The sequence below is a fragment of the Sceloporus occidentalis genome, unplaced genomic scaffold (assembly GCF_023333645.1).
Source record: "Sceloporus occidentalis isolate IW3139 unplaced genomic scaffold, rSceOcc1.0.p SCAF_4, whole genome shotgun sequence".
Classification (NCBI taxonomy): Eukaryota; Metazoa; Chordata; class Lepidosauria; order Squamata; family Phrynosomatidae; genus Sceloporus; species Sceloporus occidentalis.
In genome coordinates, this window is record NW_028316984.1 from 105,166,640 (window position 1) to 105,181,149 (window position 14,510).

Below are 14,510 nucleotides of genomic sequence, written 5' to 3' on the forward strand. Positions count from 1 at the left end.
AGTATCAACTAGGTGTGCATCACAAAATCATATTAAATCAGATGTGTTTGCAGTAGGGATATAAATCTTTGACTATTTTGTCCTTGCATCATGAATGAATAATTATGCTAGCTTTTCCCCTGTTACGCTTACTATTAAGGGCCTGATCTGGATTTGGAGGCATGCCAACCAGTTCTGGATGGGGTTACACTCCACCTGAAAAAACTGTGTTTGCAGTACAGAGAGTACTCCTGGATACGTCTTTCCAAATGTCAGCCCATATAGATGCTAGGGCAAAAGTGCTTATTATTAGCTTCAGCTGATAAGCCAGCTATGTCCCTTCCTAGAATTGGTAAACCAAAAATGGTAATGCATGTGCTGGAAACCTCAAGGCTGGACATTTGCATTGCAGTCTACATTGGGCTACCTCTGTACCAAGTTTGGAAACTTCATTTATTTCAAAATGATGTCCTCCCTCACAGTACCATGTATTAGATTAGATGTCACATTTAGGTTCCTATAAAAAGCAGCAGGGTGATCACTTCAGTGACACAGAAAGAAACAGCATGTACATTTTGTACTGGCTCTAGACTGATTGTTTACAGACTCTTACTTTTTATGAGCATGAATGTTTAGATGCTCTAAATTAACACACACAGCACCACCAGTACTTTGGCTCTAACAAGTAACCAGTTCTGGATTACATCAAAATCCATTTAAACAGCTCTTATACTATAGTATGCAAACTTCTTGTTATATAATGCATTTTTTTGAAAACAACATGACAAAAAATCCCCCCCCCCCACTGCTGTTTTGCCCACTGAGAAAGATGTCAGAGACTTGGAAAATGGTATTTAATAAGGTGAATTTAAATGCAAGAACTTAATATCATTTACTGAAAACTTTAAAAATGATACATTTCAAATCTCTCTGAAGTTTTTGCTTGTTGGCAATCCACAATATGGTCTTATATATGAAACACAAAGCATAACAGAAGGCAAAACATAAACTTGAGGATTTAATTAAAGTTTCTAAATAATAAATTTTCAGAACTGGCGAGGAGGAGGGGAAATACACTCAGGCTGCACCCACACTGCAGAAATAACCCAGTCTGATACCACTTTAATTGCCATGGCACAATGTTATGGAATTCTGGGAATTGTAGTTTGTGGTGGCATCAGAGCTCTCAGAGAAAAAGCTAAATATTTCACAAAACTACTCCCACAATTTCATAGCGCTGAGATATGCCAGTTAAAGTGGTGTCAACCTGGATTATTTCTGCAGTGCAGATGCAGCCTCAGAGTTTTTAGCTCACAGCCATTGGTAAAACTGTATTGGACCTAACCCCTTCCTTGTCCATTATAGGAATGCCTTGCTTAGGACACTACTTACACAAAATAACACTGCAAACTGAAAGACATCTCATTTGATCTGAGTGACGCCATGGACAGGACTCTGGAAAAAGATAGGATGCTAACAGAAATGAACTGGGGAAAGATAGTGATGAGGCAAAAACATGTGAATATCTCCACAGGAGACCCCACATCCCTCCAAGGCTAAATTTCTGTAGAAAATAGTGTGTGTCAAGAATGGAAAACTGTCAAAGCAACAGAGGGACTGACAAACAAATGCCTGCTGTAACTACTAGCTAATGACTTCTAGCGAGTGAGTGGGATAAAAATTTTTCAAATAAACAAACCCATGAATTGCAATAGCCAATTTAAGCAGGACAATGGGATATCTAAGGATGACAGAGGAAAATAGTCCATCAGGTAGGTTCCTGAGGTTTGAAAAAAGATATGGCCCACTGAATTAGGGAATGAATCTTGAAGCGGATGCACATTGTATAATTTAATTGCATTTAATACTTATGACCACTAAGTTAGCTCACCTTCTGCAAAGAGAATACATCCTGTTCAAGGCAGTTATTCGAAAGTACTCTGTTTTGGAGCGAGTAGAGCTATTATTGATGGTCCCCAACCCCAAACGCTGATAGTCTCTGAAACAAGCTCTTTCCACTAGCTGTTCCATTGTTGATTTCTCTGATGCTTTCAAAGTACCACTAGTCTGCATTTCACTATCATCTGAAACTGAAGGTGCACCATTTTACTAGCTGAATATTTAAATATTTTAACATGAAACAGATACAGTATGTAGTATGTTAGCCATATTCAGGTAGCAGCAGTAAAAACATAGTATTTTTATTACCTGAGATATCATCATCCTCATTCCACCCAGGGCGATTTACCCTTTCTTCCACAATTGTCCCTGTAGTTTTCTTCTTTAGTAAGTATTGCCGTCCAATTGTCATTTTCCCTGCACGTTTAGCTCCTTTAACAATTGTTTTTGAAAGTGTGCTAAAATAAGGAAACCAACAATATCTGTAGTCTTATTGTATTTGAAACAAACAAAAAAGGTATATTATCCTCTTCTCCAGCCCAAGACAGGAATTTTTTTCTTACTAAAAACCCACTGAAAAAGCAGGACATTGACTAAACAAATAAGTGTTCCCATGCATCATAATTAAAGCTCAAACTGTTATAAATGTATATGAAACATCTCTTAAATTTACTTCCATAATAAAACATCTATAATTTTGCAAATCTTCAAAATTAAACTATCATCATCATCATCATCATCATCATCATCATCATCATCATCATCACCATCATCTTATTCTTATTTTATTTCTTATATCCCGCCTTTCTCCAACATAGGGACTCAAGGCGGCAATATGGCATATAGAATTATAAAGAAAAGGAATGACCTTACCGAAAGGAAGTGTTCTTTTCCTTTTGTTTTGGTAAGATTATCTGAGGTGCAGTTTGACCAGCTGCAAAAGCAAAAGTGCTAAAGATGGACTGGGGATAGCGAAACTTCATTAGCTGTTTCTTAAATATCTCTACAACTTCAGGGCCCACTTCTTCATCAAAAGCTACCTTAATCAGCTATGTATGAAAAGATGCAATGCATTAAAAGAAAACATAAAACAAGAAATGAAATATAATAAATACAAAATTAGGTTATGATAATTTGTTAATAGAAATGTCTATTATCGTTTTATAAAAAAATATCAGAAATGTATTATAAAACATTGAACTTCAGTAAAATGGACTTCTCACAGATTGGAAAACAACAAAAGAAAATATTTTAGATCACTGGAGTCAAAGTTCTGGAAATGAAAACTCTAGATGATTTCCAACACACCGTAAATAAACTATATGGAGTGGTATAGGTCAAAAATTCTTTGAATTTGCTTTATGAGTGGCAAAAGGAAGGGATTAGAAATGTTACCAGTTAGTTTGTCATGACTAGTTTCTCTTGAGAAATTAGCAGTTAGTTTCTCCTGATTATGATACAATAGTACCTGCACTCCCTTTATATGCAGGAAACTGTGCTTTTTAGGAGGTACAAAAGCAACACTTTTGGATAAGGTATTTTTCACAGAAAAATTATAATCTATCTTTCTCTTGGCAAAGTATATAAGAAAAGAAGGAGACATCTCATGCAAGCACCATGGCCTACATGACCTTACCAAACTGTATAATGGTTAGTACATCACTTTGGGACTTTGAACCTAACACCTGTCAGTGTTAGAAGAGGGGAAGCAATATACAGGAGTAGGGAGAAGGGTTGAAATAAATGAAATAGAGAATTGATGTTCTTTGTTCTGTTATCACAAGCTGTATAATAGGGAACAGGGAAGGCAGTAATGTAATGTAAAAATCCCCTCCCCCCAAAATCAATAATTTAAAAAGACGTAGTTGCCATCTTAAGGGACAAACATATTTTTAACCTTTTTGTCTGATCCCTTAAATTTGCTCCCCTGCCTCTCTGTAGGACTGGCTTCCTTAAAGAAGGGCTTGAAGTACTGGTATTCTACTATGACACTTTAAACATATTAAGCTCATTAAAACAACACACATCCAATTCATTGTATTACCATGATTAAGGCAAACAACAGGGATGTAAGAATTTATATATGCTTCTCTATAAGAAAAATATGGGAACATATTTGCCTCAAAGCCTTACTTTTATAACCTAGTTAAAAATGTGTGAATCAAAAGCAGAGTTGATCAGAGGTCAGCACAAGAAACATGGTTCTGTGTGAGTACACATCATATTCAAATAATATTTTAGAAGGGGAGGAAAAATCTTTTAAATTCATTCACATTATTTTGCTTGGAAGGTATTTGAGATTAATTTGATACAACTGTGTTGAAGAGTCACAAATTATTTAGAAAGACAACAAACTATTCCTTAATACTGTTTTCTGTGTCTACCAATCTAATATGTTTCCATATTTTGTCCCACTGAAATGTCATAGGAAGATGGACAGAATAGGCACAATCAGAATGCTGAGAGGTGGATGAAAAAGTAACTATGATTGGAGAATTACAACCTTACATGTCGGAGAGATCACATCAAAATGACCCTTTTCCACAGGAAAAACAAATGGGATTAATACTTTATCCCAGGAATGGACAATATGTAATCTGTAGGCTCATTCTGGACCCCAGTGCAACCCACCAAGACACTCCACCCCCAAAAGTATTTCACGCAAAAGTAGTAGGCCAACCACTCTGCCCAACAACTGAAAGCAGAATTTGCCATTTAAATGTAACTTCAACTTCCTTGGTTTGTTTTATTCCAGAAAAAGCATTTTTTAGAACTGGGAAAGAAAAATGCTTTTCTAAAATATGCTGTGGTTCTTAAAATGGTCATCTGTGAATTCACATGTATAGGCGTGTTCTCTCTCTGTGCTGAACACCCCATAAACTTCTGTAACTGAGAAGAGCAATTTTTGGCATTAACTCTGCCTCCCTTTATTCTCTGTCTTTTATTGCCCTTTGTCCTTAGTCTTCACATAGTCAAGAAGGTGCTGCATCAGGGGAATAAGTTCTGGTAGAACCTGCTTCCATTTGTGAGATGTTGTATGTATATGACTCAAGACATCTGTCCTCTTGCTTTCTTCTGGAAAATAGATGGCAGTCATCCATATAGTCCACTGCAGGCACCATGTCCAGAATTGCACTGTCAAATATCTGTCCTCTTAGAATCATAGAATCATAGAGTTGGAAGAGACCGCACAGGCCATCCAGCCCAACCCCCTGCCATGCAGGAAATCCAAATCAAAGCATCCCCAACAGATGGCCATCCAGCCTCTGCTTAAAGACCTCCAAGGAAGGAGAATCCACTACACTCCGAGGGAGTGTGTTCCACTGTCGAACAGCCCTTACTCTCAGGAAGTTCTTCCTAATGTTGAGCTGGAATCTCTTTTCCTGTAGCTTGCATCCATTGTTCTGGGTCCTGTTCTCTGGAGCAGCAGAAAACAAGCTTGCTTCCTCCTCAATATGACATCATTTCAAATATTTAAACAGGGTTATCATATCACCTCTTAACCTTCTCTTCTCCAGGCTAAACATCCCCAGCTCCCTAAGTCGTTCCTCATAGGGCAAGGTTTGATGCCTGGAGTATCACATGAGACTAGTGTTATCTGTCGAGACTTGTACTATATGTCTTTTGAAAAGACGCTTGGGTATTCAAAATGTCTTGATTACAGCTAATAATTTGAGTTTGTTGATGTTGCAATGTTCTTTGATGCCCCATTGACCTCTCAGGGAGATGTCTCTTGAGATGGAGACAGAAAGGTAAGATGTTGAAGCAGGTTGAATAGATAAGTCCATCAATGTAAAGGATCACATCCCTCTTTTCATACAATCAATAATCTGAACTGAGTGTCTGTTTGATTGAATGCTGCTGCAAACCAATGGTGAAGAGATCTCATGTATAAGCATACAAGTGGGGTGATGTGAGTTGTGGATGCCATCACCTGCAGGAGTGCCTGGACAGCATGGTCCTTGGTCCTTTTGGTTCTTGCTAAGAACAATACTGCCTGACTGAGACAAACATCCTTCTCTGAAGGAAGAAATGCTCTTGCTAATCACAAGTCCAATATAGTCTCAATGAATTTTGTACACTAAGTTGGCATAAGCTTGGATTTCTTTTCACTGAGGAGGAGACCTAGACACAACAGTAGACTCAATATTTCATGCAGACTGGGGTGTAGATATTGATGAATGTAAAGCTACCAGCAGCCAATTGTCCAAATCAGGATACATAACAATGCCTAGTGTTCTTAAGTGGATACTCCAGCCAAACATTTGGATGCAAAAACTAAAGTGCAGAATCGTATACTGGTAGCAACAATGAATGGTGGTGAATTGGATGATGTACTGGTAGGATGCCTTGATTAGTATAAGGAAATATGAATTACGGACTTCCAGGTGGAAAACATGGTGGAATGATGTGTCTAATTCATGTTCCAATGCAAACAAAGCTAAGCAGCAGAATGGCTAGCTAATTAGCAATTAATTATCTGGTAGAGTTCTCTCTGAATGAGGAACAGACCTAAAGGATTGCTCACAAGTGCACAGGATCACTGCTCCCATTGTTGTTGTTGTTAACTGCCCTTGAGTCGACCTCAGCTCATGGCAACCCTGTGGATGAGACATTTCCAAGATTCTCTGTCTTTCACTACTTTGATTACATCTTGTAGATTCATGCCATTGACCTCCCTAATTGAGCCCAGACATCTTGTGTATGGTCTTCCCCTCTTTCTGCTACCCTCAACCTTTCCTTGCATTATTGTCGTTTCTAATGAGCCATGCCTTCTCATGATGTGGCCAAAGTATGACAACCTCAATTTGATCATCTTAGCTTCTAGGAGTATTTCAGGCTTGATCTATTCAAGGGCCCATTTGTTTTGTCTTTTTGGCTGTCCACGGCATCTTCACCACTCTTCACCACATCTCAAATGATTTGATTTTCTGTATATCCACTTTTTTCACTGTCCATCTCTCACATCCATACATAGTGGTTGGGAATACCTTAGCTTGGATTACTCTAACTTTAGTGTTCAGTTGAATATCTTTGGTCTTTAAGATCTTATCTAGTTCTTTTATTGCTGCCCTTTCTATTTCTAGTCTTTTTCTTATGTCATGACTACAGTCTCCATTCTGATCAATGTTTGATCTGAGGCATGAGAAATCTTTAAGTATTTTGATCTCCTCATCAATCCTCTGTGAATTTATGTAGGTCCTCCATGATCATTATTTTTGTTTTCTTTAAGTTCAGCAGCAAGCCTACCTTTGCACTTTCTTCCTTGACCTTCCTCAATAGTTGTTCCAGTCCATTATGTTTTCTCACCTTCCTCAATAGTTGTTCCAGTCCATTATGTTTTCTGCTAGTAGTACAGTGTTATCCACATATCTTAGATTGCTGATGTTTCTTACTCTTATCTTCTCCTTCTTCTAAGTCTAAGCCTGTTCTTCACTGCATACAAGTTGAACAAGTAGGTTGACTGAATACAACCTTGCTGGACTCCTTTTGCCAATTGGGAACCATTCTGTTTCTCCATACTAACAGTAGCCTCTCGACCCGAATATAGATTTCTCATCAGAACTATCAAATGTAGTGGGAGTCCCATGTCTTTGAGAGCATTCCACAGCTTTTTATGATAGATACAGCTTTGTTATAGTCTAGAAAGCACATGATGTTTTTCTTTTGGAATTCCTTGGTGCACTCCATTAGCCATCATAAGTTTGCAGTGTGACTCCAGCTTTCCTGAACCCTGTTTGTATCTCTGAAATTTCTCTCTCCATATGTGGTTGGTGTCTTTGGGGCTAAACAGACTGGTCTTGAAGTGCCAGTGTGGGGGCATGGTATCTGGATAACACATGCCCCAACACTGCCCCCATGCCAGTGTCACACTGCCTGCACGGCGGGTGGCATCACAGCGCTCATTTGGTGCAGTGTTAATACACTGCATGCCAAAGGAGTGCCCAAAAGTGCTACCACAGTGGCAGAGGCGCCTTTATGCTGGTTCTAAAAGGACCTGCATTTTGTTGCCTCTTTTTGAGCCGACAAACTGCTGGATCAGGGCTGTGGTGTGCGGGGGCCATGGCGCCAATCCAGCACTGAAAGGGGTGGCAGGATGCCACTCTATTGGGGCTGTCTGTTTTGCTCCTGAGTTGCAGAATTTTAAGCATAATTTTGCTTGTGTGGGAAATTAATGCTATGGTCCTATACTTGTTGCAGTGTTTTGTATCTCTTTTTTGGTGGATGGAGATGTTTATTGAGCATTTTCAGTATGTTGGCCAGCATTCTGACTTCCATAGTTGTTGGCATATTTAAGTTAATACTAGATTCTGTGTATGTGAATTGTAGCGGTTCAATTGGAATATCATCTGTTCCCAGTGATTTATTTTCCCCAGTTTCTCTTAATGTAGTTTCCACTTCGTTTTCTAATTTGGGTTCATCTGCCTATGATTCTTCATTCCATGTTTCTTTAATTTTTTCATTTCTTTTATATAGCTCTTCTGTATATTGCCTCCATCAAATTTTATTTTTCTTGATCTTGTAGTATGTTCCTGTTCTTATCATATAGCATTCAAGCTTTTGATTTGAACTTCCCTTTGATTGCCCTTATCTTGTGGAAGAGATCTATCATTCTTTTTATTTGCTTCTATTTCTTTGCAGTGATTGTTATCGTAGTCCACTTTATCCTTGTGCACTAGTCATTGGACTGTTGCATTCATGGTTCAGATTTTGTTTCTATCTCCCTTTTCTTTTGCTTTCCTTAACTGCTTGAAGCATTTCATCTGATCTAGAATCATAGAGTCATAGAGTTGTAAGAGATCACAAGGGCCATCCAGTCCAACCCCCTGCCATGCAGGAAATCTAAATCAAAGCATCCCCAACAGATGGCCATCCAGCCTCTGAAGACCTCTAAAGAAGGAGACTCCACCACACTCCGAGGGAATTTGTTCCACTGTTGAACAGCCCTTACTGTCAGGAAGTTCCTCCTAATGTTGGGGTGGAGTCTCTTTTCCTGCAGCTTGCATCCAGTGTTCCATGTTCTAGTCTCTGGAGCAGCAGAAAACAAGCTCGCTCCCTCCTCAACATGACATCCCTTCAAATATTTAAACAGGGCTATCATGTCACCTCTTAACCTTCTCTTCTCCAGGCTAAACATCCCCAGCTCCCTAAGTCTTTCCTCATAGGGCATGATTTCCAGACCCTTCACCATTTTAGTCGCCCTCCTTTGCACACGCTCCAGTTTCTCAATGTCCTTTTTGAATTGTGGTGCCCAGAACTGGACACAATATTCCAGGTGGGGCCTGACCAGAGCAGAATACAGTGGGATATTACTTCTCTTGATCTAGACACTATACTTCTATTGATGCAGCCTAGAATCATATTGGTCTTGTTAGCTGCCGCATTGCACTGTTGACTCATGTTCAACTTGTGGTCTACTTGGACTCCTAGATCCCTTTCTACTGTCTCTTCTCTAACAGCAATAGTAAGTACATTTCTGTACTGCTTATCAGTGCACTTAAGCACTCCTAAGCAGTTTACAATGTGTAAGATAATTGCCCCCAACAAGCTGCGTACTCAATTTTAGTGATCTAAGGAAGGATGCAAGGCTGAGTGGACCTGGGTACCCTGTCTGGGTTCGAACTCATAACCTTGTGGCTGTGAATGACTGCAGTATCGGCATTTAACCACTGCACCACCAGGGCTCTCTAAGTGTCTTCCTACATTTTTCCTTTATTATGTTCCTGACCTCTTACCATACTTCTGGTTCCTGGTTGATTATACTTAATAGTGCGAACCTATTTCTTTACACTGTGTGTAAATTCAGCTGAGATGTTCAAATCAAATTTTATTATAATGACTGTTTTTGCTTTCTTCTTCAGGTTTACTCTAATTTTGATATACGTAGTTCATGATCTATACCACAGTCTGCACCTAGTCTAGTTTTTGCTACAAGGATAGAGCTTCTCCATCCTTTGCTTCCAGTTTGCTTCCAATTATATAGTCTATCTGTTTTTTGTACTGACCATCTGGTGATGTCCATGTGTATAGTCTCCTCTCTGATTGCATGAAACAGGTTTTTGCAATGAATAGGTTGTTGGCCTCACAAAATTCTAGCAGTTATTCTCTTGCTTCATTTTTTTGTGCCTAACCCAAATCTTCTGACTGCTTTTGAATCTTCTGTGCTGCTTACTTTAGCATTCTAGTCTCCTATGATTAGTTTTGCAGTCCTGTGTTGCTGTGTTGTCAGTTTCTCCCATACAGGTTTGAACATTTGGAATCTTCAATGAGAGGGTGGCAGATTAACAAATCTTCCTGCCCATCACATCCAGATGGCATTCCTCCATGCCTGAAAGTATTGCATGGATCTTGTCCTTTTCTTTGAATTGTGCCATTTCCATAATTATAGAGTTTGCAGATGGGTGTCTATATAAAAATAACAATTCTCCTCTTCCACATTATATTGGTTTTCCACACATGACATTGGTGGTATAGAGGATAGAGTTTGCCAAAACAACTAGGCAACCTCAAGCAAGAAAGGGAATATAGGAATTAATATGGGAGAATAGCTTTGGATTGAACCCATCAAAAAACATGGCTCATAGGACCTCCATAGGACTGGCAGTCGGTTACTACATATGGCTTCTGTACCAGGATTGGAAGTGAAAGCACCACTGGCCATGACTATGGCCCTGTACAGAACGGCCTGAAAGGTTGGCTGGGGATTGGCGTTGGGGCGTAGCGTCTACATGACACACACTCCAGCTCTGCTCCCAGGGCGGCATGATGCTGCGCGCCACACCGGATGATGCACAGTGTCACAGCACTCCTCTGGTGCTGCTTTCACAGTATGCAGCACCAAAGCAGCTCTGTAAAGTCACGGCACTGCAGCTATAGCACCCTGGAAAGGTCAGATCAGGACTGCGGCATGTGGTTGCCGTGGCCTTGATCTGGGTGTAAAAGGGGCGGCTTCCGGCTATGTGCACAGCCCCTATGTGTTCTGAAGGTGAAAGTGAGTGTGTATCTGCCACAGATGTGACTGGTGGTGATATCAACGCCTGCTTGGATTTCTCTGTAGAAAAGGAAGACTCACAGCCTTCACCTTCAGAATCTATGGCAAAGATGGGTGTTGCTGAGCTGAGGTCAAAATCAGGCCTGAATCCTCCTACCACAGAAGATTGACCTGCTCCAGAGAAGGAGGTGAAGTAGGTGTGACCTTCAAAGCCAATGGAAGTTGGCTGGAAGTAAGCAGATGAATGGATTTGTACAGATATTGAATTGGTAGACCAAATTGGATTTGAGGGCATACGCTGTCTTTTCAAGGTGTCCGTTATGGTTCTTACAGGTTTAGGTTTCAACACATTGTGGAAGGTTATTATGCTCTATGTATCTGCGTGGCGACCTCCAAAGAGCACCCTTGAACGCACAAGGGGTTGTTTCCTGTAAGGCATATTCATGACCAACAGATTCTCATTGTACTGGAGGAGATGGTCCCCATAGATATATCAGAGGTAAGCAAGAAGTGGGAATTGGTATGGATCCCTGTAATGCCAATCATGTTCTTTTCTTGAAGATAACCTTAGTACTAAAGATCCTGGAGACATGTCCATCAATGTTGACTATGTAGGAAAGTGACCTTGGTGAGGATATCAAGACAAAGGAAAATGTCAACTTGGGTACCTGTCTTGATACCTACACCATACAGACTGAAACCAAGATCTATCTCTGGGATATTTGGACCATGTCCTACTTCATACAGAACCTAACCTTGGAAAGTGACGTTGAGTCTCTTCAGATTGCCAGAGACTGAATGTGTCCTTCAGAATATGCTGTCACAAATTGAATGTCCTCATTACAGGAAGAGAGATCGTTTTGAACCTTGTCTAACATGGACTCAAGCTCTCTGATCACTGCCACAGCTAGCATTTTGAATCCTGTTGTTATATCCTGTTTTGGATCCAGAGAAATTAATGACTGTGCCTGTGTGGAAAATACAATACCAAGGGACACTGGCTTGACTTTTCTTTTTATAGCAATAGCAAGTACATTTCTATATCACTTAGTGCACTTAAGAACTCCCTAGGCGGTTTACAAAGTGTAAGCTAATTGCCCCCAACGATCTGGGTACTCATTTTAGCAACAATGGAAGGATGCAAGCCTGAGTTGAGCTTGAGCCCTTCACTGGTACTGAACTCACAACCTTATGGTTTGTGAGTGAGTGGCTACAGTACAGGCATTTAACCACTGCACCACCAGGACTCCTATGTTCTTGTTTATGTTGTTTCTTCTTATATTTATCAGTAAACTCTTCCATTTCTCAGTTGATAAATGTACCAATGACCATGGTAGGATTGGCAGAAAAACTGGAATTGTTATAGATGGTACTATGTCCATCTTTAAAGTTTAGGGTGAAGTAGAATCCAGAGAATTGTAGGAACTGAAGAGCCATCCAGAGAGTCTTTTTCATTTTGGAAACCTTTAAAAATGATATAGTCTATTTTTTAACACCTGACGAGAAAATAAACAACAACTTTTTGCTTTTTGGAAGTCTCCACTATGTGAGATTCTCTTACTGCTGATGCTGTGGCAGATGAAAAGAAACTGAAGTGGGGAGCAGTAATATTGATGCTTATGTGGTTTGATGGGAGTGGAATTACTGCCCAAAACTGTTCTGTTCAGTTATAGAAGTTTCTAAGGTGCTTTGCAAAGAGTAGACCCATACATGTGAAACACAGAGACTACGAAGAAAAAGCATATTTCTAACCCCAGGGTGAATTTTTTTTAAATTGAAAATCTTGTATCCTACATACTTCTTGGGTACATTACTCACATTTTTGGGATACATTTTTTTCAAGACGGGGCAGAAGGATGTGTGGTCCAACACACATTTGGGGTGGAAGGGAAAAAAGTCCTGGATGCTACTGCTTTTCCCTCATGTTTAGAGAACCATTAATGCTTTTATAAAATCAATATTTACTTGCAGTAATCCATGCCTTTGTCTGTGGCTTACATGTGTGTCTAGTAATCAAGATACTTCATACTTAGGAAAGATATTTAAAAACTTATAGTGCCCAATAAACCTGGAAATAATCAGCTCAGACTGAAAGTAGGTATACAGAAATAGTGAATAGCTAGCCACCACCTATGCATGTTTATCCTTTCTTAACAGACACACTCTGTACATATATTTACTGTTTGGTGGGCATTTTGCTAACGTTTTATTATAATGTGCCATGCAGGGTCAGCTCGTCCATATAGGCGAGCTAGGCAGCAGCCTAGGGCGCCAAACTGTAGGGGGTGCCAGAGAGAAAGAGTGGCTGGAGCCAGATGATCATAGAATCAGGGAAGCAGAGCAGCCAGCAGCCAGTAGCGCTGCGAGTAGCAGGGAGAGAGAGAATGCTTGCTGAGGCTGGAAAGGGGGGGGGGGGGGAGAAGTTTGCTGCCTTCTGCAACTCCTGGGCTTCATCCACACTGGAAATTTAACCCGGTTTGGCACTGCTTTAACTCTTTCTGGCTCAAGGCTATTGAATTCTGGGAGTTGGAGTTTGTTGTGGAGTCCAGAGTGCCTCCCTTCTCCTTCCTTCTTTCCTTCCCTCTATCTTCTTTCCTTCCCCTTCTTTCCTTCCTTCTCTCCTTTTTCTTCCTTCCTTCCCCCCCTCTTTCTTTCCTCTTGTCCCCCCTTCCTTCCTTCCTGCTTCTTCTCTTCCTTCCTTCCTTCCTCTCTCCCTCTCTTTTTTGCCAAGAGAGAGACTTTCAGGGAAGGTTTGCCATGGCCTTCCCCTGAGGCTGAGAGAGTGTGACTCCCCCAAAGTTACCCAGTGGGTTTCCATGGCCCCATTTCTCCGTCCCCCCCATAACTCCTTCCTCCTTCCCAGACTTTGGCCCTATTCCTTCCAACCCACTTTTGCCTCCCTTCCCACTCACTCACCCTTTTCTCTGATTCCCAGGCCCCCTTGTTGTTGTTGTTGTGTCTTCAAGTCCTTTCTGACTCATGGCCACTCTCTCATGGGGTTTCCTTGGCAAGGTTTGTTCAGAGGAGGCTCACCATGGCCCTCCTCTGAGGCTGAGAGAGTGTGATGCCCCCACCCAGTGGGTTTCCATGGGATTTGTACCCAGAGTCATAGTCCAATGCTCAAACAACTAGTCCACACAGGCTTCAACAATACGCTTTAAAAGCTTGGTCTTCTTCCCAAATGTCTTCACCGCAAAGGCAGGCACCATAAAATGGAAGACATTCAAGAAAAAGGGAGGACAGGGCTCAAGAAAAGCTCCAAACACTCCTAAAAATGTAAATGCATGCTTCTTAGTCATGTCAAAATGGAGGATGTTTTAGAATACCTCCTGGACAGAAGGTTGGAATGGAAGACATGCCCTGGAAGAGGAGGAGGTCTGCCCTGCCCTGAGGCGAACCTACCATGGGGTTTTCTTGGCAATATGAGTTCAAAGAAGCTTTGCCATGGTCTTCCTCTGAGGCTGAGAGAGTGTGGCTTGCCCACTATTGGTGGTTGTGTCTACTATGTGTCTTTTCTTTCTCACCTTAGAGCCATTCCCATCCTTTTTTTCATGGGCTACATCTACACTGCTGAAATAATGCGATTTGATACCACTTTAACTGCCCTGGCTCCATGCTATGAAATCCTGGGATTTGGATT

The 14,510-nt window shown here is 40.7% G+C and overlaps 1 protein-coding gene and 1 long non-coding RNA gene across 12 annotated transcripts in view; one reads left to right on the top strand and one right to left on the bottom strand.

Annotated features, from left to right (window-relative positions):
* The window catches only part of LOC149314462 (uncharacterized), a 184,741-nt gene that overhangs the window by 90,228 nt on the left and 80,003 nt on the right, over positions 1 to 14,510 (top strand). The gene's annotated exons all lie outside the window — the stretch shown is intronic.
* The window catches only part of SBF2 (SET binding factor 2), a 341,214-nt gene that overhangs the window by 47,751 nt on the left and 278,953 nt on the right, over positions 1 to 14,510 (bottom strand). For all 11 annotated transcript variants that reach the window (XR_016280926.1, XM_089521164.1, XM_089521169.1 and 8 more), the window contains 3 exons: positions 2,752 to 2,927; positions 2,188 to 2,336; positions 1,871 to 2,069 (listed from right to left, as the gene is read on the bottom strand). Coding sequence is in view for 10 of the 11 variants with exons in the window: in XM_089521164.1 (XP_089377290.1) it covers positions 1,871 to 2,069; positions 2,188 to 2,336; positions 2,752 to 2,927 (524 nt within the window). In the remaining variant the exon portion in view is untranslated. The remainder of the gene's footprint in view (positions 1 to 1,870; positions 2,070 to 2,187; positions 2,337 to 2,751; positions 2,928 to 14,510) is intronic.